This window comes from Drosophila kikkawai, chromosome 2L (assembly GCF_030179895.1).
Source record: "Drosophila kikkawai strain 14028-0561.14 chromosome 2L, DkikHiC1v2, whole genome shotgun sequence".
In the NCBI taxonomy this organism is placed as follows: domain Eukaryota; kingdom Metazoa; phylum Arthropoda; class Insecta; order Diptera; family Drosophilidae; genus Drosophila; species Drosophila kikkawai.
In genome coordinates this window covers 23,772,393-23,797,138 of record NC_091728.1, presented here as the reverse complement: position 1 = coordinate 23,797,138, position 24,746 = coordinate 23,772,393, and the positions used below count along the sequence as shown (strand labels likewise).

Here is a 24,746-nt window from a genome sequence, read left to right as displayed (position 1 = left end):
TAGTTTTCCCCTTGATAAGAGTCAAATGGGATTTTCCTGACCCGAAAAGATACGCACAATCAGTTTTTGAACACATGCTTGTAGATCCTCTGAAAAAGAATACTCAAAAGACAGCATTTTCGGTTTTTTTGTAAGGATCTAAGATGGGATTCCAAGATATATAATAATATATTTAATTTATTTTCAAAAAAGGATGGGGTCGAATCAAAATTAAATTTTTTTTTGGTTTAATGAAAATCTGATGAGTATATCCTTTAGCTACCATAGCTTCCATAGGAACTATCAGCAAAATGTAAAGGACAACGTAAAATGATTATGTAAACAAGAAAGGAAGCTAACTTCGACACGCCGAAGTTCTTATACCCTTGCAGATTGCTATTGGATCATTCGGAAAATTTCAAAACCGACCATGTTTTCATTGTCACTTGATAGAGCTATTTTCTTTTATAACAAAACGTTTTCATACAAGTCGAATACAAAAGTTGTAAGACCGGATCATCCACAAAAATATGTCCCGAATTTCGAAGCGCATCTACGAGCCCCGTACCGCTTATCCGGATCGCACCAAATCCGAGGAGAAGTCCTTCACAGAGCTGAATGTGCCGATCAAGAAGCTGGACACGGCGCTGCTGCTGCTCAGCTCGATGGAGGAGTGCGTCCTGATCTCTGTCTTCAGCCATATAACGGACTTTGCTCGCCGTCAGGATGCGAATGTACTGGAATTGAGGGAGCATCGCCTGCTGGAATTGCTCTTGGAGAAGGAGCTCTTCATCAGCAAAGACAACACGATGATCCGCCGATTCGCCTTGTATCTGCTCACTGCTTTGCTGGACAACGTTGACATGTCCACGTTTGAGCCGGAGCAGGCGAATCAGATCCTGGAGCTGGCCCGCAAGTACTACCAAAGGGAGGCCGACGACTTCTGCATCGAGTATCTGACTTATATAATAAATGTGTGCCTGAGGGATCCGCAGATGGCCCACAGTATTGTGGACGAAACGGAGTTCCTGGAAAAGTTCAAGCTGGTTTTCATCAATTCCGAGAACCCGGACACGGTGTTCCACTCCATCGAGGCTCTGCACCAGATGCTGCAGGCCCAGGGCGCCGACCAGATGCTGCTGTTCACCACGCAGCCTGACTTTCCGGTGGATCGTATCATTTGCGAGGTGACCAACGAGTACCAGGAGATTCGCAAGGCTGCCCTGAAGGCCCTGAAGACCCTCCTGTCGGATACTGGAGAGGACAGTGCCTTTGAGCCCCTGCATCGCTGCTTTTTTGTGCTGGAGCAGCTGGTCAAGGCCTTCTGCGACAATCCCCAGGGACCCGAGGCGACCGATATAATCGAGGTGCTAGCCACGGCCCTGCGCTCCGAGAAGATGACCAAGCTGTTCTTTGAGCAGAACCTCTTCGATCTGGTCGTGGAGCAGCTGCGGGTGTACATGGACCAACTGCCGCTGCAGATGCGCTGCACCATCATCTCTATCTTCGCGGAGACAGCTCAGTACGAGCAGTTCTTGCCGCGCATGCACAAGGCGGAAATCACGAACATGTTCCTGAAGTGCCTCATGGAGAACAAGCCGGCACCGGCGGCCTTTGTGATCCAGGGCCTGTGTCGCCTCTCACAGTACCCGGAGGCACTGCGTCGCATCGTGGCCGAGTATGAGGAGGGTGCGATTCGTAAGCTAGTTTCGATTGTTCTGTCACCGGATGTTGCCATCAAGACCCGCGAGCAGGCGGCCGAGTTCCTAGCCCGCTTGCTGGTGGCCGCGTTCAAGGATACGGCCGTCCAGCTGCAGGAGCAGGACATAGCCGCCGTCCTTACAGCCGTCTTTGCCCAGGGGCTGCCGGCTTTGTCCATTGATTTCGTCCTCTCGCTGCTGACAGTGATCGAGAGTCTGGCCCAAAACGAGGAGTACCGAACACTTCTGGGGGAGCATACATCCTTGACCGAACAGACTGCCCAGCTTTTGATGGTAAGTCCACATATTCGAGGAAATTATACTCATCCTCAACCGACCACAGCGCTCCTTTGCCCACTCCATACTGGTGAACAACATCTTCCGCTGCCTGTGCACGCTGATAGACGAGCAGCGGGTGCGCCAGACTTTGCTGGAGAACTACATAGTGACCTCAATTAAGCGTGCCCTCAAATCGCTGTCCAATCTGGTGAAGACGTCGGTGACCAACTTCATACTGCAGACCACGCGCTTCAATGAGTTCATCGACGTATACATCGATCGCGGCATCCTGGAAGTGTAAGGAAGTGTCATTGGTCCTTAGAGTAAGTCATAACCCTATCCCAAACACAGTTTAATGGAGTTCCAGAAGCACGCCTTCTGCGTTTCCACCTGGGGACCGGCCATCGAGAGCATTCTGTCCAAGTGCCCGACCCTGAAGTTCTGCATCCGCAACTGCCTTACTTTCACCGACATCACCTCCGGCAAGGACTTCTATGTGGCTCACAAAATGTACGACGACTTTCGCATCTTCCAGAACATCCTGCGCAACGACTGCTCGCCTCTGGAGCCCGTGTTGGTGGTGAACTTTGATCGTCCCACGCCGGATAAGTCCGATCTTGTCGATGTGCCTGTCAAGTGCTTGCACACGATCACGGAGCAGGCTGGCGAGGAGGGCTGGATCTACTGCAAGCGCCCCGGGGATTCCGGTTTGCCGGAGTACCTGGAGGCACTAAATCAAACGCTGGAGGTCAGTCGTGGTCGCATCAAAGTAAAACCTTTTTGTAAAAGCCCCTCTTTAGGAACACGGTTTGGTAGAGAATCCCGAACGAATCCGACGCTCCATTGACTTTGCCAACGTGGCCAAACGCAGCAAGCTGATCGCTCAGGCGGTAGCGGGAGTAATGAGCGATAATCTCAAGATCCTGGACCTCAACTCGACAGAGGAGTGCTCCCGCCACACGGTCAGCTGCCATCTGGCCGAACTGCGGTACGTGTATCACACAAACTTCATCCCGATCGGAGCGGTGCGCAGTGGCTGCCAGTTCGAGCGGGCGATCCTCTTCAAGGGATTGGCCGACCAGATCGGACTCCCCTGCACTCTACAGCGCAGTGTGGACGGACGGGTGCTCTACAACGAGGTGCCGCTGCCCCTAGAGCCCGAGGAGGATGTGCACTGCGACAAGAAGACGCTCAAGTTTATGCCCTGGCGGATGCTGAGACCCACCCATGTGGTGGATCTCATGTACAACGTGGGCGATCTGTATCCGATGCAGAGCCGCCAGGCGCTCCAGTACCTGCGCCTCTACTGATTACCAGTTTTTACTGTACCATAGTTATCACTGTACCAACATAGTTGCGTTTTCTAAATTGTAACGTCCGCTTGATTGTAAAATAAATCAGTAAAGCGCAGCAACCTAAAAGGTTAGCTGTTTTTAACTTTAAGTTTTTAAGTAATTTTATGTAGTCTATGTTTTAGCGGGAAAATACAAAAAACTTTCCAACTTTTCTTTTGGGTTTCCGAAAATTAGAATATTAAGAAATCAATAAAAAGAATTTGAAATCTGGAAAATTCTAACTGATTTTAATTATAAAACAATTTATGTACAATATACTTTGTTCTTTATGATGAATTTTATTTAAAAATAAATTAAAAATAGCATTAATACAAAATAATTGAAAATATGTAGCGTATTCTAAAAACGAGCTTCTTTACTCTAGGAATAATTTAACTCATAATTCCCAACCTTTTATTCAGTTAATAAGAGTTTTAAATATATTTAAATTGTTAAGAAATACCTATAATTAATAAATATTAATTTTTATTTTTTAGAAAAACCGATAAATCAGAAAGAACCACTAAATTAGTTTCGATAAGTCTGGTTCGAGTCCTGGCTGCCTATCAAAATCCTTTGCGCATGTCCTCCTCGTCTTGCTCCGTTTCTGACATTCGCAGTTCCAGTGGTGGGACAGATGGAGAGCAGCAGCGGGGCCAGCGGAATGCGGAGCACGTAAACAAGGTTCTCGGGCCGAGCAGCGGAGTCTCCACGGTAGATTAGCCATGATCAGACCCTTTGTCACGCTGCTCTACTTCCTGCTGACCAGCTCGTCCATTGTCTTCACGGCCTGCGTCAACAATGGTGAGTTGCGGCTGGCTGGCGGTGCCTCTGCGGAGCCCTCAGCGACGACCTTGGCGTAGGAAAAATCAATAACAAGTATGTTCCGTCGTCCAGTCACAGGCACCAGCTCTCCAGGACCCGGTCCAAGCACATCGCTGACCAGCGGGCACATCCATCGCACGGCGGCGGCCATCGAGCGTGTGAACCTGCTGTGGTGCTACGCCTGCCACACGATGGACGACGGCGAGGCCTGCGTGGATGTGGCGGTGAAGAATGACACAGCGCTAATGAAGAAGTGCCACGGCGAGGAGTTCATTTGCATGGTGAGTGTGGATTAGCTCTTGCCCTCTCTTAGCCAAAAATGTACCTAAAAATCTTTCGCATCCAGGTCAAGCGCTTCTCGTACACCACGAGCACGGAGAACTCGACCAGTTCACCGAAGATGTGGTCCCTGGACCGCCGCTGTGCCGCCAACTGTGAGCCCGGCTGTATTATCATCGGGGAACGGACCAAGCTGTATGCCTGCACCTCCTGCTGCGAGGAGTCCTTCTGCAACACGGGTCGAGGAGCAGCCTCGGGGATCTTCCATCGCGAGGACACGGGCATTGGCACACGCCTGTTCTGGCTGGCCGCTCCTTTCCTGGTCAACATGTCTCTGGTGTTGTACAAGCGTCACGCCGGCCACGTTCTCCTCAAGCTGCAATAGTCCTGTGGCCGCCTCACTGAATTTATGATGGGCCTCCAGGCTCCCTCAAAGATGCTCAAATCCACTCAATGCCAAATCCTAGCTAATTTTAGATCTATGTCCTCTGTGTAATGTAGATAGACTACGATGTTGCCGTGTGATAATAAAGGATGACCAGTCATAGTGCGCGATCTCACACCCGAAAACAAAAGCCAAAGCTCAATCTTTCTGTCATTTCTCTATTAAGGAATAACGTATTTATGTTTAATTAGAATTATATTATCATAGAAAGGATATAATTGAATTTGTGTATAAGTTGTGAGGAAGTTTAAACTGCTGTATTTCTGTACATTTTAAGTCAAATTTTACTTACTGTTGGAATTAAAATATAAAGTATTTATTTACTATTTGAAGAATAGTAAACTAAAGTAATTAGTTATTCGTTGTTTTTATAGTTCTAAAGGGTATATGAAAATATAGAGCATAGGTTTGTTCTCCAAGCCAATAAATAATTCATATCCCTTACTAAATAGCCTTGTTTTTAGTAGGTATTTTATATTTTCCTTAGGAAAATATTTGAAAATATTGATATACCAATATACAACCTAAAGTTTTAATGGATTATTCTAGCAGGGAAAAATAAAACACAAACAAAGCTATCTCCGGTAACCTTAAATTATTGATATAGAAAGTTTTCTAACCTTCTTCTTTTGTCTATTAAGAGCTTATACCTGTTCCTCTGCGTGAACCGATTTAGTTTTAATAAATGATTTGCATTGTCTGGGAAATAATTCCATTTTCCTAAATCAATTGCAATTATAATTTCTTAATTGCCTAGCAAAGGCAACATCATGCACTGGCATGGGCGCTTATCCCTATATAAACTGTTAATAGAATAATTTGAAGCTCGGCATTAGAACTCCTCCAGTGCCCATCTCTGGACACTGTTTGTTATTGCAGATTCTGGTAAACATCGCCGCCATGAATACATGCATTAAACCCCTCATTTGGCCCTCCGAATTGCATTACGTTTCCGCTTCCACAGGGCCTGGCCCTCCGGCTTCCTCTGTCTGCATCCGCATTAGGCTGAGGTCTGGTGGAAGAGGAGCAGACGGAGGAAATACTGTGGGGCGGCTCTTCTGGGCAGACATGAATTATTTATTGGACAAGCAGTCGCCGCATCCGAGAGGAGTATTCATAAGCCGAGGGGGCGGCAGCTCTTATCCGGCCTTGGCTGCTGGCCGGCAGATCCTGTTCGTCTAATGGAGTTGCCATTAAAAACAGATACTAACACGAGACATGCTGCCGGGCCTCTGGTTTTGTCCTTATTTTCGGGTCTGGAATGCAGCACGCCCCCTCATTTGGGACACGTACGTATATCCATATACATACATAAGTGAGGGGCACACACGAAAGGCTCGTTAACGCCCATGAATTGCACAGGACACTTTTACAATTACACAGGAAGAACATAGAATTTAAAAAAGTTACATATATACCTCTAAAAATATTGATAATTTTATAATTAATAAATGTTCCTAGTTTTCAGTGTGATTTACACTTAGATTACCACGATTTGAATATCCAAACTTTTACCATTTAATGACCAAATCATGTGCAGTGTAGATGAACATGTCCTGCTCTAGTTTCATTCCCCTGGAGGGACATTCTGGCAGTTGGAGGCGGCGAAAATGCTAGCCTCCTGGCTGCTGGCTCCTAGATGAACTGGCGGCGGCGCCTAGACTCCTTCATCTTGGCTAATAAAGCCGAGACAAATCTCTTCATTTCGGGCTTAATTTTCTTAGCAAATTTACATAAATGACCGAGGGGAGAATGACGGCGGCCAGGAAGTCGGATAGGGTTCATCCGGCTGGCCATCCATCATGGGTCTCAGTGGGCGGCGGCGTCGGAGGCGGCATCGGCGTGGCAGGGGGGATTGCTTTATGTGGTGGCCTTCGTGTGTTCGGCGTTTATTTTTGCGGCTTTCATGTCGTAAATCTTCATCAGACGGCAAATTACGTGGTTTCCATCGCGCCCTGCTCCTCCTGCTCCTTCAGCGGCATCCTTCGCTTTTTCGGGGGCACTTTTCGAAATGTGGCGGAACGTATCCGGCAAACAATAAAGTGACCGCAATGCGAGCCCCCACACCCAGAACCTCGTCAGGAAAAACAATAAACGGTGACAAAAAGGCAAACAGGATGCGCATAAAAACCACCAACAACAAAGGCCTAGGCGGCGGCAACAAACAACAACAAAAATAAGGATAACAGGAAGGAGGCGACTGCAGACCAGCCATTGACAACAGTTTCATTTATGAAAAATAATAGCAACAGCAATATGCAAAATTTATTATTATATTTGCGTTGAGCCGCAAAAATGCGACGGATTTCGAACCGCGACCCCAAAAACGTTGATGAGAGTGAGTGAATATCGGCGGAATAGTAATGAATTTGGGATACGCTTTTAAAATAAATTATTTGAAATTAAATGTATGATAAATATATGAAAAAAGGCATATATTGAGTAGATTATGGTCTGATAAAGCTATTAAAAAATGAATGGAGAAAGGAAGTTTTCTTGAAAACTTTACTTTTGTAGAAAGAAATAGTTAAAAATTTAACTAAAGATTAAAACAAAAATTCAATAATTATAAATTAAATCTTTTACTACTGCACTGTACAAATATGGATTGTCCACATTGCGTATGATTGTTATTGGAAGTTATATATTTTAAAAGTATTATTAATAAGGGCCTTTCTTGGGAAAATTTTTAGAATTATTAGTTATTTTTTAAAATCAAATTTACGAATCAAAATCTGTACTTTTTCATTAAGGTTTAAATTTAAATATTATAATTTCATTGAAATAGTGAACATACTTCTCCGGGAATCATTCAAAAATGTCACAGAGATTCCCCGCTGCCTTTATTGCTTCGCCTCGCTTTATTCATTCATTATTATGTATTGCCACTTTGGCATTGGGAACAGTGTTCCGCCTTGATTCCCGTTGTTTGCTTTGTGATTGCACCCGACACTGTTCTTTCCACTGTTTTTGTGTTTTTTTTTTTTTGTGATTTCCCGCTTTTCCGTTGTGCCGTTGTGCTCTGTTTTTCCGCTTTTATTTGCCATCATTCCGGCGCTCGTTAGCGATTGTTGTTGCCATGTTGGTTTGCTTGCTGCTGCTATTGCTGTTGCTGTTGCTGCTTTGTCGCGCCAAGTCCACAAAGAAATTTCAATTAAAATGCAACAATGCTGCACTCCATCATCCAGTGCCAAGCTGACAAACCGCGACACATTCCCCTGGCTAGCGCTACCGCTTCGGATCCTAGCACTGCCGGTCTGGCTCTCCTCCGAGTTCCCTAGAATTTGGCAGCGGCAGCCACCAATGTCGCACGTCTCGCCAATGGCTGGCAAATGAGTTTTCATTGCCTAAAGTTTTCCGGGGAAAAGAGAGGGTTTGGGCAACTGCCATAATGAGTTAGGGAAAATAAATTAAATCTAAAGAAAGTTCATTGGGAAAACTACTTAACTTAAGCTAACTTCATAATGCAATTTTGAGTAATTATAATTAAAATATAATAACTATTAATTAAAACTTACGATAGCTTTCTTAAAATTGGCATTTATTTAAAAGTTGTCTTAAAGGGTTTTAGGATTGTTAATTGAACTTTAAGTTAAATCTGGTTTAATATTTAATTTATTTGAAAATAAAAATTAAAACGTTTGAAAGAAATAAAAAAAACAGAAAGCTAAATTGGAAAGGATTCGATATCTTAATCGATAAGCATCGATGTTTTTCTAGCTCTAGCAGAAAGAATTGTTTTGTAGAAGTATCAAAGAATAGAACGAGGCCGTGAAATTGATTATAATTTTAAATAAGACAAATATAAGAAATCAACTTTTAGATCATTGATCATTATTCTTCCAAAAATGTTCTTTCTTTAATATAAACATCTTGGTTGTTCGTATATTTTAAAATCGATATTGTAATCGCTAAATATCGAAAATTTTTCATGTCTTGCAAACGAATGAAAAGACATGAGATATTATGCTAATTTAAAAAAATAAAAAATCTAAGTGTTCATATTTTCCTTCCAAAATTTCCCTGTTTTCTTGATGCTGGTGATAAATCCTTGTCGCTGAATATGCAGGATGAACAAGCTGGCCGAAAAACATGCCCAACTACGAGGCATCTGGCGGGGCATAGACAAGACCGGGCTGATGCTTCGGCTTCTGCTCCAGGACACAACATCCAGCATCCAGCATCGCAGCAGCCTTCATTGACAGCCCCCGAATGTCAGTGGCCTTGTAGCTGCTTGTTGCGAGGAGCCCACCGCCCACTACCCCTCGCTAGAGGCATCCTTGCAACGACTGTGTAATTAAAACTTTGAGTAACAGCCACGAAAACTACAATTGACTGACTGCCTGACATCCTGGGGGCATTGTAGTGCTATGCGGGTGGCGTCCTGTCGGGTGTTTGGGAGCGTTTTGGGGGTGGTGACCTAAGCTGTCAGTTGGCGCCACTTCGGGTGCGAAGTGTTTTCGTTTTCGCTTTCCTCTATTTTTTGTTCTTGTTTTTTAATAAACTTTCGCCAAGCTGCTGGCAGCCGCTCATCCCTTATTGGATTTTCAGCTTTCAGCTCTGGGAGTGAGGACGAGATAGTGGCAAGTCGCTGGGCTGGGGCTTGCCTCCATTAAGAGCTTGCGACTCTTGCGATTTGCGTAAACGATTTTGATAGATTTTGATGGGATTTTGGTTTCGGTTGCGAGTCCCTTAAACTTTCCCAATGACTGGTTTGCTCAGTTTGGTTTGGTTAGATTTGGTTTGGGTGTGGGTTGGGTTGGGTTGGATTGGATTGGATTGGATTGGTGTCCTTACGACTTACGGCTTTAATTCCTGCCATTCTCCCTGACAGCTGCAGGACACGAAAACGCACTAAGCGCAAATTAGAGAGAGAACCAAGGAAACTCCGTGTTGGGAAATTGATTTTTTCCTGTCTTTTCTTTTGCCAGCTTTACGGTAATTTGCTCAGACACACACAAACGTGCACTGGCAGAAAATAAAGGAAGTTCTTCTTGAATCTTAGCTCGCTCAGAGGGAAGCTGAGAGAGGGGTCCTTTAGGAACGTTTACCTAAATATCTAATAGATAAAAAAAACCTTTGTTTTTTTTTAGTTTCTATTGTTCAAACCCCTTTTTTATTTGCCGTGCAGAGACGATGTTCACTTGGATGCACACTCAAAATGTTTCTCTGCTCACGTTTAATGCTTTACATGAATTTGCATATTAATCTTGGGTTTCTTTCCCCCCTGGCTTCCCCCATGTTTTCCATCCCTTTTTGCTGGGCGCCATGGCAGCAACCTTTCCGAAATTACACGGAACTACACATTTTGGTTTGTCACCTCGGCATTAAGGCACGTAAAACGTAATCAGCTGTGTGTGTGCCTCGGTCTGTTTGTGTGTGCGCAAAGCTTTAGGGAATCCCCTCAGCCAGGCGGCTGCACCCTACGTCCCCCCTTTCCCCAGTGCCATCCCCTCGAGCGTATGCAAATGAGGGCCCCACGTTGTTGCCAGCTGCTGCTCTCAAGGCGACTTAACGCCTGCTTAATGAACATAAATTAGTCAGGTGTCGCTCCGCAGCGTCCCTTTCCCTCGCCTAATACCCGGGCCGCAGGACCAAAGGGATCTGTGCTGCTCAGCATGCGTTTATATTTCAATTTTGTCGCCCGTTACTTCCGTTACTGTGGGGCAGGACCACGCCGCATTCGGGGATTTCCCGCGGGACTCCTAACTCAGGGAGTCTTTAATCAAGGTCGCCGCTTGACTCCGACGCTGGTTTTCAGATCCGCTTGAGGTTGAGATTTATCTTAAACACGGGAGGAAATTTTCAGTGTGATTTTAAGAACTGAAGAGTAGTATTTACTTCATGTTTGGTCTAGATATACATGGATTTCTTGGTTTTATTTGATTCGAAAGTCTCCTTTAAGACAATTGCGAGATATCGCTGTTTCTAATACCATTATTTCCCATTTATCCATTCAAAACTCTTTATTAAAAAGACCAAAAAGTAAAAAAAAAAATATAAATTAATGGTTATTGCATTAGCTTAGCTAAATCGTTTAAATTTACCTCAATTTTCGAGTGAGAAGCAACGTCGACGTGTGGGAATTAGAAATATCGATTTCCCGCCAATTAGTTTTTGAATGAAAGCAATTCATTTGCAGTCGGCGGATGCTTTTAATTGCACACTGCGTTTCCGTTTCCATATCCTTTTGACGTTTCGCTGGAGACCCTGTCAAACACTTGTCGCCGGGATGGGAATCCTCCTCCACTGACCTAGTTCGGCAGCATAAGCTTTTATGGGAAACCCTTGTCTTCAATTACTGTTTGCTAATCATGGTCCCTCGATTGCGCCATTACAGTTGGCAGTGGGCATTAAGTGCAGGTCCAACCCAGCACCAGCCCAGCCATGCATCCACTCATAGAGTCATCAAGCTGGGGAGGCGGAGCGATTAAGGCCAGCTGTGGTGTGGCGCCGCAACCACTTGACCGCAATGGGGAATCAGCGGGGGCATCTATGATGACCAGCCTACTATAGTTGGGCGCGAAAACCGCGGCATCCCGTGGAGGATAATGAGCGACTATGTGTGGGACAAGAAAGACCAGATTCCTGCCACTGACAGGAAGCAATCAATAGCAGAAGGTCGGAGGAAAGCAAGATTCAGCTGACCATTTTGGGTAATTTGTCTACATTTTAAATCGTTGGTTGCTCCACTTTTGTCACAAATGCAAATAATGTGTTTTAATCAAAAGGAACAACAGTGGTAAATCCATTAACGGCCTACGTGCCTCCAACTTTCTTTGGGGAGTTGGTTGTCTGGCGTTTCCCTTCACAGGATTCCTTCCCCCTCTGGAGCTACCATGCTGAGCTCGTCGCCTGCAGGTTGATTTACAAATTTCTTTAATGGGGCGACAACAACATTTTTAATTAGCACCTGTTCGTGTTCCTGCTCTTAACCAGGTTGGCCAGCCATTTGTCGATCCAGTAATCTCCATAAAACAGGAAGACATGCTCGCAGCTCCATGGAAATTAATTTTCCAGCTTTCCCTGGTTTCCACTCGCTGTACTTTCCGCTTCTTCTCTGGGAGTACGCCCACGCACTTGGCAAACTTTCCCCTGTAATGATGCCATTCAAATGCGTCGCACGATGTTCTCGGCTTCTGCTTAACCCATTGCCGTTTTCTTGGCTCTTCCCGCTCTGATTCCCATGATTCCGCTGTTTGCTCTGATTCCTCTTTCCTCCTGATCCAATATACTAATGCCTCCGCTTAGGTTCTGTTCTGTTCCGTTCTGTTTGCACATGGCGCATCCGCTCCATCCGCTCCAGCTCTCCCCATCCCCATCCCCCGAGGACGACTGCCTTTTGTTGTTGGGGCTGCAATAATATTTTGCAAGTGTTTCTAAACAAGCACAAAGTCATGTTTCAACAGCTGTAGTCTGGTTTCTGTTCGCCGCTGTTTTTATTGTTATGTCCCACTACTTTACCCCTAAGCTTGGCTCCCGTTCCAATGGGGGGGGGGGCCAAGGCCCCCATCATCCCCTTTCCAACCCCATTGTTATGGCCTTTGGTATTGCGAGCACTGTTGTTAGCTAAACTTTCGCTGCACATTAAAGCCATTTTGCCGACGTTTATAGACTGATTTAATAGAATCAGAAGGACGAGGGAGCGCGTGAGCGGGGGTTGGTTCCATGCACAAATGAGATATTTCCACACAAGTGAACAGGGCCAGAGTGCGGATGTGTTAGTGTATCTGTGTGCACTTGGATATAATTGTTTGACTAAATGAGTGCGTTCGCCCCAGACTGCTCTTCCACTCTCTCTCGCTCTCTAGTTCCTTGTTTGTGCCCCCAAAATGTAGTACACTTCGCTTAACGCTCACACATATGGCCCAAAGGGGGAGGGGATTGGTACTTGGAGTTGGGGGAGCTGAACGGAACAACAATAATTATGGCAAGCACCCTCAACCTCTCCAACCGCATCTCCATCTCCATCGCCGCTATACTTCCCTCAATTTGGGGGAATACCAGAGGATACATGCAGACAAACAGAGCAACAGAGAGGGAGAATTCATTTAATTCCCTGTCCCCTGCTTGGATGCGTGCGTCCTTCCACTAGAGATAGAGATAGAGAGGGAATCGGAGGCGAATTCAAATGGATATGATTCTTGGCATTGTGTGGCGTCCGATAGCCATGTAAGGGAATGGATTAGGAGCAGTGCCAGCGTCAATTGAAGGCTGTTCCCTTAATGAGGATGAAATTGAAGTCTAAACAAACAGAAATCGTTAGACAAACAAGGATCACGAGCGGGATCAGGCCAAAGGAGATACTTTAAGCCAAGCACATAAAAGTCTCCATGGAAATTGAATATTTAATTATGCGTCGATGGAAATTGCGTTAGAACTTGGTGACGAAAATGGCAGAGTCTTAATGGAGATAGGGAGAGTGTCTAGGAGGGAAGCAGCGCGTCTAGAAAAATCCGAGAGCTGGGTCTCCGGAATGCTTACAAGGACAACAATTGAAAGAGGCTGCTAAATAATTTATTCCAATTTGGCAGAGATTTCAACAGCACCAAGAAGTTAACTTGGCCCGAAAGAAATGCGAATGTGCTCCCTAGAGACGGAAGGGAGGAGCTGTCTTTAAGGAGTCATCAGTTGCCATGTTTATGGGAGATTTTTCAGTACATTCCGCGTGGAACCTCATCGGTTTGGGTGTATTTTGTGGTTAGTTCGGATTAAGTTTGCTAATTTTTACCTGAGGGGTCTGGGACAGAACCTGGTGGCTTGGAAACAAAGGCCAAGATAACCACACAGGGGCAGACTGTCTGCGTCTGCCTCAGTGGAGCACCTTTTGCTTATCTAAGCGGACATCCCACCTCGTTCCTCGTTCCCCCCAAGAGACTCACATCACTTTAGTCGCCAGGCACTGGGTTTGTGTGTCGCCTTCACCTTCACCTTCTGCAGCTTCTACCTCCGAGTTCCAGCGGCACACCTGCCACATGAAGTACGTGAGCGCACGAAAGTTTCCCCATCCGAGGCAGCCAGACAGCCGACATCCAGACATCCTTGGGAGGAGGCGGGGGGAAAGCAAAGCCGCATATTTATGAATGGCTCTTGTTTCGAGTTTAACGCACTACGGGAGCTTTATCAGCTCGTAAATATAAATTAGAATTTAATTTTTATCGTCGAGGAAAGGTTGCTCTCTGGAAGAGTAAGAGGGGAGGAGGGTCCCCTGCCTGGGGAGCAATCGAGTGGTGCTCGGGACAAATTAGAGGGTAGCCCAGGCAACGGGGAAGGAAAGCAGAGACCGCTTCAAGGGGATTGCCATTCCCATTACCATCTCGTTTCCATTTGCGCCTGCCACGTGTCACAATATATCAAAGGCTTTGATTTCTCGCTGGACCCCAGTCCGAGCTCCCATTTCAAATCCAATCAAACCCCTGGGACACACGATAGTGGATAAGATAGTTGTATCGGTGGGGCACTCACCTGGGTCAGCTGCGAGGAGGCGTAGTAGGAAATCCTCGAGGGACAGATCGACTCTGGCTTGGAGTAAATCGTCTCTGCGGCCTGTTCGTGGTTCATGGGCAGCAGGGCTGTGGCGTACGGGGTGGGAGTGGGAGAGCTTCGGAAACCTGTGGATTGGATGAGCGACTCCCAGGATTAGAGGTCACTCAAGCAGGAGGCGGGGTAATGAACTTACGGTCGAATATGCTGCACGACTTCTTGCTCTCCGCCGGGTATTTGTTGAGGCGGGCGATGGTGGCGTAGGATCCCGTGGCACTCGGAGGCCTTCCGAGGGGATCCAGCCGGATGAACACGTTCTGGTGGCTGCCATAAGCTGCGGTGGTGAAGCTCGTGCTAGAGGGGGAACAGAGTGTTAATGGGTAAAAACTGAGGAGGAGAAGAAGCAAAAGGTAACCCACTGTAGCGAGTCCTGGCGGAGCTGCTTGCGCGCCCTCACATACATCATGCTGGCCACAAGGCCCACGTCCAAAACCAGGCCCAGAGCACAGGCGGTGGCGCTCAGGAGGGCGGGTCCCTGGGAGGGGGCGTGGGCAGGGGCGGGCGACTGATTGGGCTCAGGTGAGATGCCTGCAAGTGAGTGAGCGGCAATGGATGAGTGATGGATTAATGGAGGAGTCGGAGTCTCCGGGTATTGAACCCACCTTTCGCACAGATCTTGTTGCGCTTGAAGTGGAGCCGGGTGTCGTTGTAGCGGGGAGGAGCACGCACCACCATGTTGACGTTGACGGGCAGCTGCAGGCTGACGTTGCCCGTGCAGGGCAGGTAGACCAGGAAGGACTCGATTTCCTGCGGCACCAGACCCTTGTGCGGGATGCTCAGCGTTGGCGTGCCTAGTGCCTCCTGGTCGTTGCTGTACTCAATGCTGATGGAGTAGGGCAGCTGCTCGGGATATGCGTTGGTTAATCATTACAGGCTATATACCTGGATAGGTGGGAGTAGAGTCTTACTGGGTAGGCGATGAGGCTCTGCCAGGAGAACTCCAGCTCGTGGACGTCCGCGGGCACCGAGACGGTGAAGTGCATCGCGTACGTGTTGATGGATCCATCGTGCACATAGAACAAGTCCGCCTCGAGTCCTGCGGGGACGAAGCAAGCGAAAGGAAAGCATGTGAGAGCGGATACGGATGCACTGCAGACGTAAAGCGAAAGTTTCCCCGCAATTTACTTTAGAGAGGGCCTCCCCCGCTGAGCAAACTTCGTGCATTTACTGTTTGCTCTCCCCTCGATCTCTCTGCCATTAAGCGGAAATTGATTTTCTGTGTGGAAAACGGGGGAATAGGTGACAATGCTGGGGAGTAAACAAAACCCAAGACACAATAATAATCGAAATCGAATCCGTCACCAGCAGGCGACGAGGCAGGGCGTCGAGTCTCAAGTTGTCCCAAAAAAGGACCTAGGAAGGAGATATTAGAAGGTGTCAACTGCGAGTGCTTCATCATCGGAGGGAATCGGCTTCCACGGCTTATCGAGTGGAGAAGTCCCGAAGTAGAGCCTGATCTTTGTTCCCCACCCGCTGGCATTGAAAGACGAGCTGCTTGAGTTAAAACGACGTGAAATTAAATTTATTCATCCGCTTTTATTGTTGCCCTTTCTACTTCTGTTCCCTGTACTCCTGCCAGACGCCCAGCTACCCTCATCTGTGGGAGGCATTATTCACTCCACGGGATCAGGCCGAGCTAGCTATTCACCAGTGGAAACTGGAAGCTGAAGTGGAACCCTGGATGTTTACCCGCTTCTAGCTGAGCTGTCTCTAACGCTGCTTCTTCCTCCGACTCCGCCGGATGTTGAATGTAGCAATTCCGCTTCCGGCAGACTGAGTGAGGGAGGATGATGAAGGACGGAAGCGAGAGTGCTGCATTTAGGATAGAACAAAGCGCGCGCTCGCTACTTAAAACAATTTTAAATCCAATTACAGAACAAGAAAAAGCATTTTTCGTTAGCCTTCATCCAGGTCTCAGCTTCATCTACATCTTCAGACTGATTCTGTATCCCAGCTCAGTTTTCTTTCCGTTCTCCATCCGCTTTCCTACTTTACTATTTCCATTTCGGTTTCGTTTTCGAGTCCCAAATTGCTTTGCCCCCCATCGCGTTTTTAGCCTGGGCTCCGAGTGCAGCTCTCCGCCTCCAACTACCTGCTGCTGCCGCTGTCCCAGGACGCTTTGAACCAGTGGCAAAACACAAACAGAACCCCAAAGTGCCCGCTATCAAATATGCACAAACGCAGGAAAAGGACAATGTTCCCCGGTCCTCATCCATCGTTTGCTTCCTTTCTGACCTGACAACCGTATCGAGGATGCTGGAGGGGAGGCATTTGAATAAGTGACTGCCTCAATTAATTCAGTCCTCAATTCAGGGATGTCACAAATGTTCCATCGCCCGATTCCCTCAATCCCTGCGAGAGTTTTGCCACCTCAATTGGCTTCTCAGGGAGCACAAGCCCAACTGCACTTTAAACAGCATCAATTGGCATCGCTCACCCACAGCGAGTTGCTCCTGCTCCCAGATAACTTCTCAAATCCCCACAAATCCCTCTCCTCGCTGCCAATGTCAAACTTTGCTCGTCTTTCATATCACGGAGCCAACAACTTTGCCTGCAAAAGTTTTGCCTTTCTCCTGTCCTTGGTGCACCTCTTCGCAGGCTTAATGCCTCCCTAAGACCCCTCCCGACTTGCCCCCCTGGCCGTAATTATAGTAGCTGCCATTGCGATTGTCTCGATGACTCCGCCGCGCACACGTGACGCTGCAACCGCAACTCATAATCGCAGGAAGGGAGGTGAGCTCTGGCGGGGAAAGTGGAGGAGCAATTGCAGGACTGGCTGAGGCGAATTTCAGTTCTCGCGAGGCGACACAATTTGCATAAAAGATTAAGAGGATAATTAGTGTCATTAGTTGGGAGAGTGCATCCCCCTTCGGTACATCCCAATTACCGATCTCAGGGGAGGCAGTCTCACCTCGTCGCTTATTAAAGGGGAATCCCTGGCAGTTCCTGCTAATTGTCTTTGAATCGGAGATGGGAAACTCTCGCTCGATTGGCACAGTTTCTGATTTCCGCTTCTCACCTCCCCCTGCTTCCTGATTTCGGAGCAATAAAAATGGATTCCAGATGCCAAGCCACCCCTGCGAGGACTCTTGCCCGAGTCAAACGGAGAAATGGAGGGGGAGTATATTAATGTGGGGATTTTGGGACTGTTTTCTATTCATTAAAAATAATTTTCTTTTGCATTAACTTTTCATTTGCAGGGGAATATTTCAGCTACCCGCCCAAGGTTGTGGTCCGCCTTGGGGATGTAGCAAGGGAAGCCGGTCCGAGGGATCGGGTGGCAGGGCGGCCAGGAAAAAGTGTGCACATCAAAGCGAAACTTGTTGAAATTGCATTTTTACGCACCCTTGAACAGGAAAGTCTTCGGCGGAAGGGGAGCTGAGAAAGGGAGTGAGGGAAGACGGGAAAATTGCTCGTTGCTGGGACAACACATCCAAATTGGACTCAGAGGCGGAAAATCTTCAACAAAGGCGTGGAAAATATTTAATTTTAATGCTGTCGACACTTCATCGAAGGGATCGCGGGAGTTGGTGGAATCAGAACTCAAGGGTTCTGTGACAGTCGAGAGGAATAGGAATATTGCAATGAACTTTGTTTACACTTCCTACAAAGAGACACCGAAGACGTCACCTAAGAAGCCGACAAGTGCGACACAAAGTGGTGGGAACAATCCAGGTTTCCATGTGGGGAAATGCAGCAAAAGAAAAGCGGAAATAGAGGTTCCGTAAAGGAATCTGGGCTGAGTCATGCAACCGTAGCGAGCCTTCCACATGAACAGGTTCCATGGAGATGCTAAGGCAGGGAAATGAGGTGGAAGCCTTGGAAAATCATGCACAGGCATTTTCCATTCGGGGTGGGTGGAATCAGAAGAGGCGGAGGGTCAGTTTGTTTGATTTCACGCTGCTTGTTAATTTTCAAATCGAAACAACTCCGGGGGTGGCACCCGTCCCAACAAGAGAGGAATGGCATGGCCAGGGGTGTTAACTGGTCGTTAAAGACATAACGAGCTCTTTAAAAAGGAGGCTATAATGGAGGACTGGGCAGAAAGGAAGCTCCGTCTGTCGGGAAAGGAAATTGCAGAACAACAAGCAACGTGGAAAAGTCCTTTGAAATGTCGCTAATGAAATCCTATTTGCAAGAGTCTCGGAGGGAATGATGGAGACTATAAGGACAGCGCAGATGATGGGTTGTTTATAAAGTGCAATTGCCGGGAAGGAACCTCCTTGTCCCATAGATCTGTAATGCGATTGGGTGCATTCAGGCCGGGGAGAGATGGATTACCGAGTTTGAAGAGCAAGCAGGAGAGAGCAGAGCATTCATCCATCAATCCGGGATCCATCTCCACTTGATGTGGATTATTTTTACGCCATCAACTAATTGAAGTGCCCTGATTTGGCAACAAGGAAGTGGAGCCTGCATAATGAGATGGAAGCATTTATGCTCCAATTACAGTTAAGTGCCGGAAAATGCTGCGACCAGCTCAACTCAGTGCTGACGGAGTAGCGACCGCGAACTAGGCCAGCTTTCCTCCCTGCCTCGCTACCTCCGATTCGGAGTTTTCCCCGCTTCTATTCCTGGGATCCATTAATCAACTGGAGGAGCAGGAAATCGCGAGCCAAACGACAAGCACGAGGCCATTCAGCCTTGGCACGTCTATGAAATCCATGTAACTCCCATCAGGGGGAGTGGGGAGCGAGGCGGAGGAGTTGAATGTGGGAGAACTTGGCCTTGGCTCGATCTGGAGCCGGCGCCATCAATAACAAGGATTCGCGTGGAGCAACAAACGGAAAAACAAGAAAACAAACAAGGAATCAGCAAGCACGGCGAGGAAGGTGAGGAATAAAGATGGGTGGGGGAAACAGGAGGAGTGGTGGAACAAGGAAATGGAAAACGGGAGGAGGGAAAGCTACTTGCAGCTGTCAGCCCGGTGAGGGTAGGCGCACAGCGGAAATCGATTTGTGTGCGATTTGTTTTGGTTTCGCCTTACTAAGTATTCCCTCACTATATTCCTCCTCTCCTCCAGTACCCTCCACTTCCTCGACTCCTCTGGAACGTTCCTTCCCTTTAATGGTCAACTATAATTTCGGAACTATTAATGACTGTAACATGGCTTCGAGGATTGTTTGTGTTTTCGTGTTCGGGGATCAATGAATTTGTCCCGTCGCACTTTGGCCTCCAACTATTAATCATAGAGCAAGCTTGGGGGAGGTTATGCTCCTGGAATGGGGCGTGTCAGTCCCCCTCCGAGTTTCAATAATGGATTAGGCAGCGACAGGAACTGGACTTTGACTGGACTTACCCATCAGTTTCATCACCTCGTGGTGGCTGATGAAAATGTTCAGATAGCCGCTGACCGAGGGCATCCACCAAGTGCAAGTCGCGAGGCAGAGGAGCAGTGGGAGGATCGGCGGATGGCGTCCCATGGTGATGGTTATGCTTAGTGGGCTCTATGGGGAGTCTATGAATTGTCAGAGCATGTGTCGCCCAGGGTGACGAGCATTTCCACAGCCCCACTTTCTCCTGATCTGTGACTCTGTGACAGCCAATCTCAATGTGTGGCCATCGATGCGTGGCTTTGGATTTGAGTTTGAGGGTAGAGGAGTTTCCGGGTGAAGTTTTCCCGCTGCTGCTGATTTGAATTGGACCTGCTTTTGGTGATGGTTGTCAGCTGCTGGTGCCACAAACAGTCTCTCTACGAGAAGCGTTAAAATCAAATTCCAACTGCTAACTGTTCCGGTTGGGGCTTGGAGGCAGTTCTGTCTACCAAATTTGGGAACTTTTCAGCCCCGGCTTCCGGCCTGTCCCCTCTCCTCGGGCTCTTTTGGAGCAACTTTTCCAGTTTTGTTTTGCTGCGGTTGCTGCTGCTCTTCCTCTGCTGGAGTTGTGCTGGTGCCTCCTCCTCCTCCGGCCTTATGCATCGGTGTGTCCGTATTTGGCCCAGACTGGCTCGGTTAGCTTTTATTGGCTGAGCTCCTGTCAACTTCCTCCTGGTTTCTCCCCTCCTCTCTCAGTGTTGTTTTGTGGCTATCGCTTGTCACTTTGTGCACGTCTGGTCAGTGCCTCCTCCTGAACTGCCTTCCCATTCGTGTCCTCGTTAAAGTCCAGATCCTGTTGAATAGAAAGTGATTTAGTTTAGTGCAAATCAGGCTGTAAAAAACGGAGGAGAAGCTGACAAAGGATGAGCACATTCCCCGGTCACCCATTGGTGTATTTTGGGATTAGGAAGAGTCCTTGTGGAGAGTGTGTTGTGTGGTTCAGTGGCGCAAACAATTTGTAAAAGCTAAATAAAAAGTTTAGCCCATGCAAAAGTAATTAGAAAGTTGCTGGAAGATTAACAGCTCAGGGGTGCCCAGACAGATCCATCCAAGGATTCACTTACGGCACACACGAGTCAAGTTGGTGGTGGTAAGCGAAAGCTTTAATAAGTTCGAGGTAATATTTATGTGTTTGTTTGGCATAAATTATGAACTGGAAAAGGGGCAACTTTGGCCTCGCACTGTTTGTGGTTCAAGTGGTTCCAGTGGTTCAGGTGGTTAGCCACCGTCCCCGCTCCACTCCCAGCCATTGTTGTTTGGTCTACGTGTTTATTCAGGTGCTCCTGCCCTGCCCTGCTTTCCTATCTTGGCCCCGCATCCTGGCTGGTTGCGTGTGCAGGTAACTCGAAAGGAATTCCAACTGCAGCGGGGATCGGGGTGGGATAAGAGTGGATAGAGTGAACTGGGAAAGGGTCTCGTAGGCATGGCAATGGAACCGGGACAGTCGAGTGCTCCCAAAATGAAATTGTTGCCAAGAAGCGGCCGAAACTGCTCCAGTCTCTATGGCAATCTCTTTCTCCATTTTCTATTTTTCCCTTTTTAACCAATGCTCTTCTCGCTTCTCTTATTTTCCAGCCGAAATAAAAATCGAAATCAGAAAAGTTTGCTGCCTCCGCTTTCCAATTTATCTATTTTGGCTTCGAGCTTTTTGGAATTTTAAAGTTTAAGCAACGGAAGATAGTTGCTGAGGAATGCTGCGGTCTTTTTAATTAAACTTATCTGCGCCCAAAGAGGAGGCCCACTTGATTAAGGGCCAGATCAGCGGCATCAGCAAACCGCTCTTCCATTTCTGCCCCATCTTCAGCACCTTCATTACAGCCAGCAGGAGTAAGTACTGTTGACTTGGCCCTAGCATCCTTCGGCATTCGGAGTCATTCAGCGGATGCATTAATAATTCAAAAGACAAATAAACGAATGGCAATGTATGTGTGCTCGCTTCGCTGCTTGTTTTCCGAAGGGGAATTGCTGTAACTGATTTAAATGGAGCAGCAGACAAGCAGCCGGGAGGGAGCACCTCTGGCAAGAGGAAACGTAATAATAATAAGAGGAGAAGGAAGCAAGGAACGATCCATTCAGAGCAGTCATCATCTTAGTCGATAGCATATTAACTACATCAACTCAATCATAATCAGGGAAGAAGCAGAGCCAAGAACTGGGTAAACTTACCGGGGGAAAATGAAGTTTCCTCTGAGAATTTTCCGCTTAGTCACACGCATCATCTGTCAGTCTGCCACGCCTCCGAGTCCCGGCTCCCGACTCCAACTCCTCCGGCAAGTGACAAATTGAGCAGTTGGCATTGTCTCCGGAACCGAAAGGAGCTGATGAGATGTGATGCCGCCAGGAGATGAGCAGAAGATGAGCCCTGAATGGATGGATGGGGTGGAGGGGGAAAACTTTTCAATTACTCGCAAGGAGCAGGACCGAAGGCGGAGTCTGAGCAGTAATGAATAATAATCTGTACTCCCTGTGGCCCCCGGCCCTGGCTCCGTTTCATCATTAGAGGGAATCCTTGGAGAGACACGTTCCCCGGCTTTTCCTTGAACAATTTCAGGCTGGCACAATATTTACTCTGCTCCGGCTCCTGCTGAGCTCACTCGGGGTCGGTCTCCGGGTCGGTCATTCTCCTGCAATTAAAAGGACATCGATGTTCTGCCCTGTGGCCTCCGCCTCGTTTCAATTACAAAGTGGCTTTCATTTCTAATTGAATCGTGATTCCGATTCGTACTTTATTCCGGCGCTGAGCACTCTATTTTGTTTGCCTTTAGTTTTCCTTGTTGACCAACTCAAATTGCTGCCAAAAGGTCATGAACTCTGATTGGGTTAATGTTTATTTAATATTAAGTGCTGGTCGCCTAAAGAACTCTGGATTTCAGGGGAGTTCTGATATAATTACCAGAGTTTTTGCTTTAAAACTCTTTAATATTCATAAATTTATATCAAGTATTGATTATTAACATTTGTGCTTTTGTGAATTTTATATGGACCCTTATTTTTACGGTTAAATGATCTTCAATGGCCATTCGTTCATTGATAACATTTTAAAATATTATAGAGCCCCAACCCTAACCCTGATAGAAATCTTTTTCTGTAAAAACAAGCTGGGCTGCCCAACGCCAACACCTAACAAAAATTAATTGTCTGAACAAATTAGCTGGGGGAACAACAAAAATATATACATTTTCCTCATTTCCCCGCTTTCCACGCCACCAGGCAGGCATTCGCAATCATTTTCCATTTACATGGACAACAAAAGCGAATGTCGCTCGTTATTTTTAATCAGCTATCAAAATTTATTGCTGAAAATTTGTCTGTCGGTGCTCGGAGCTTGGTCGGTGGGCAGGTGTTATTTCGGCCAGCGTCCGTTCGCATTACAGGTTCATTAAAATCGGGGCCCAGCGAAATATTTTACGCGAATTTAATAAACTCGGGGAATTGGGCAGACGCATTAAAGCTAATGTTTCCATTTCCCAGCTCTATTCAGCTGATAGGGGATGTGTTAGTTGAGTGTCCTGGGTATCAGCGTGGCCAGCATGAATATTTAATGGGAAACCAGGCTCCAGGATGGTATCGCAACGGAAAGAGGATGTTTTTTCTCGAACGAAATAAGGCATAATCATTGATTTATGACGAAGCAAAGGCAAAGTTTTCTCCCTTTTTTGTGTTAGTTGTGGTAAAAAACCTTTGAGAACCTTGACTAATCTGGGCATATTTTGCTCCCAGAAATCATAGCATACATTTAAGGGCCCGACATAATTCAAGTGCCCGGATTATTGTTCCGTTGCCGTCGCCGGATCCTTGGCTGTTGTTGTTATGTCGAAAGCACTTAGTGGTCATTCAATCAACGAGCCCCTAAGTGAAGAAAGTGGACTTGGTCCCGTCGATAGGAGGACGGGTCTCCGTCGCTGGAAAGTGTTCGAGCGGAACATCAAATTTGCATAATATTCTTTTATGGCTTACGCTCTGCGGTCGTGGGGGAAGCAGGAAACTTGAGAAGGACGGAGGGTGGGGCCTGTTTTGAGGGCTCGTTGGCTGGCATTTATTGAGTGGCTCTTAATCCCTGGCATATTTCAATTAGTGTCAACTTTTTGATTTTATGTAAACACAAGTGGAGCCCCAACTTCCTGTACACCCTTCTTCGCTTCCCTCCACTTTGCTGTTATTCTAATCAGAGCAGGACACACATACACACCCTCGAATTACATACCGACACATGAGTGCTGGTCACGCAATCCTGCGGTTGTGCGCCTGTGTTAGGGTTACAGCACCACACGGCGTATGTGTGATTTTTGTGTGGTCGAAGGCCTCGATTGCAGCCATTTGCGGCTAAGGTCAAAGGATTATATATTTTGCGAATCGCTTTAAGGCATGCAGATGTTCTTGATTTTAAGTTTAAGCTTGTGTATATCCGAAACTAAAGACTTTTCACAGAATAATCAAAGAATGGTGCAGGGGAATATGTATAAGCAATAACTGAAACAGTAACTGGATTTATTTAAGCTTTGCATATTTCTCTGAAAATAAACAAGGAAAAGTTGGAGTATTTTTTATGAACATTTTTCAACGGAAAGTCCTTGGCTTTTATTTTGAATAGCAATGAATGCGTAAAACAGTAAGTGAAAAGCTTAGCAGTAACATTGGTTGAGTTACATTTTAAACCCTTCATTATTTTGTTCTTCATTTATATTTGTTGTATTTATTTATATATTAATACTCTTTCTCTTTATGTATTAAACCCTCCTTAAGACATCCTTATCAGGTTCCTATATGTGGAATTTAAGATAAAATCCCTCTCTTTTTATGTAGATAAAATGATATATAACCAACCCTAACTTCGATTTAGAGGACAATCCTGTTTTCCCGTCTCAATAGACAACCATTGCATTATAGAGTGCAAATATTTGCCTTGTTCCCCAGCTCCTTGCTGCCTATAAAAGGATATGTGGGGAGGTGTCAGGGTGCTCCGGCAACCCTTTGCCAAAGCAATCAACTCAAACTGCTGACAAGTAATGCGGGAACAACTCTCGCTGGCATTTCTCGATGGGGATTC

At 46.7% G+C, this 24,746-nt stretch overlaps 3 protein-coding genes across 3 annotated transcripts; 2 read left to right on the top strand and 1 right to left on the bottom strand.

Annotated features, from left to right (window-relative positions):
* The first annotated feature begins 244 nt into the window (after positions 1-244).
* Positions 245-3,401, top strand: LOC108081011 (armadillo repeat-containing protein 3). Its single transcript, XM_017175947.2, has 4 exons — positions 245-1,973; positions 2,023-2,255; positions 2,310-2,706; positions 2,759-3,401. Exons 1-4 carry the CDS (start codon positions 510-512, stop codon positions 3,266-3,268), a joined length of 2,604 nt encoding a protein of 867 aa, XP_017031436.1. The 5' UTR covers positions 245-509; the 3' UTR covers positions 3,269-3,401.
* Positions 3,402-3,913: 512 nt separating this feature from the next.
* LOC108080948 (uncharacterized) lies at positions 3,914-5,192 on the top strand. The gene is made up of 3 exons (XM_017175859.3): positions 3,914-4,096; positions 4,190-4,398; positions 4,464-5,192. The coding sequence occupies exons 1-3, from the start codon at positions 4,018-4,020 to the stop codon at positions 4,779-4,781; spliced, it is 606 nt and encodes a 201-aa protein (XP_017031348.1). The 5' UTR covers positions 3,914-4,017; the 3' UTR covers positions 4,782-5,192.
* A 3,749-nt stretch (positions 5,193-8,941) lies between these two features.
* LOC138928380 (uncharacterized) lies at positions 8,942-14,816 on the bottom strand. The gene is made up of 4 exons (XM_070285449.1): positions 14,744-14,816; positions 14,521-14,678; positions 14,307-14,452; positions 8,942-9,109 (listed from the first exon to the last, which is right to left on the bottom strand). The coding sequence occupies exons 1-4, from the start codon at positions 14,788-14,790 to the stop codon at positions 8,942-8,944; spliced, it is 519 nt and encodes a 172-aa protein (XP_070141550.1). The 5' UTR covers positions 14,791-14,816.
* Between the last annotated feature and the right edge of the window lie 9,930 nt (positions 14,817-24,746).

What these genes read in the sequence shown, in the direction of transcription:
- LOC108081011 (XM_017175947.2), top strand. Translation starts at nt 510, where the DNA reads ATGTCCCGAATTTCGAAGCGCATCTACGAGCCCCGTACCGCTTATCCG. An exon ending in GATCGCGGCATCCTGGAAGT is followed by an intron (nt 2,256 to 2,309) that starts GTAAGGAAGTGT and finishes TCCCAAACACAG; the next exon opens with TTTAATGGAGTTCCAGAAGC. An exon ending in CACTAAATCAAACGCTGGAG is followed by an intron (nt 2,707 to 2,758) that starts GTCAGTCGTGGT and finishes GCCCCTCTTTAG; the next exon opens with GAACACGGTTTGGTAGAGAA.
- LOC138928380 (XM_070285449.1), bottom strand. Translation starts at nt 14,790, where the DNA reads ATGATGTATGTGAGGGCGCGCAAGCAGCTCCGCCAGGACTCGCTACA. An exon ending in CTCCGCCAGGACTCGCTACA is followed by an intron (nt 14,679 to 14,743) that starts GTGGGTTACCTT and finishes TTCCCCCTCTAG; the next exon opens with CACGAGCTTCACCACCGCAG. An exon ending in CCTCCTCGCAGCTGACCCAG is followed by an intron (nt 9,110 to 14,306) that starts GTGAGTGCCCCA and finishes GGATGCCTCTAG; the next exon opens with CGAGGGGTAGTGGGCGGTGG.
- LOC108080948 (XM_017175859.3), top strand. Translation starts at nt 4,018, where the DNA reads ATGATCAGACCCTTTGTCACGCTGCTCTACTTCCTGCTGACCAGCTCG. An exon ending in CACGGCCTGCGTCAACAATG is followed by an intron (nt 4,097 to 4,189) that starts GTGAGTTGCGGC and finishes TCCGTCGTCCAG; the next exon opens with TCACAGGCACCAGCTCTCCA. An exon ending in GCGAGGAGTTCATTTGCATG is followed by an intron (nt 4,399 to 4,463) that starts GTGAGTGTGGAT and finishes TTTCGCATCCAG; the next exon opens with GTCAAGCGCTTCTCGTACAC.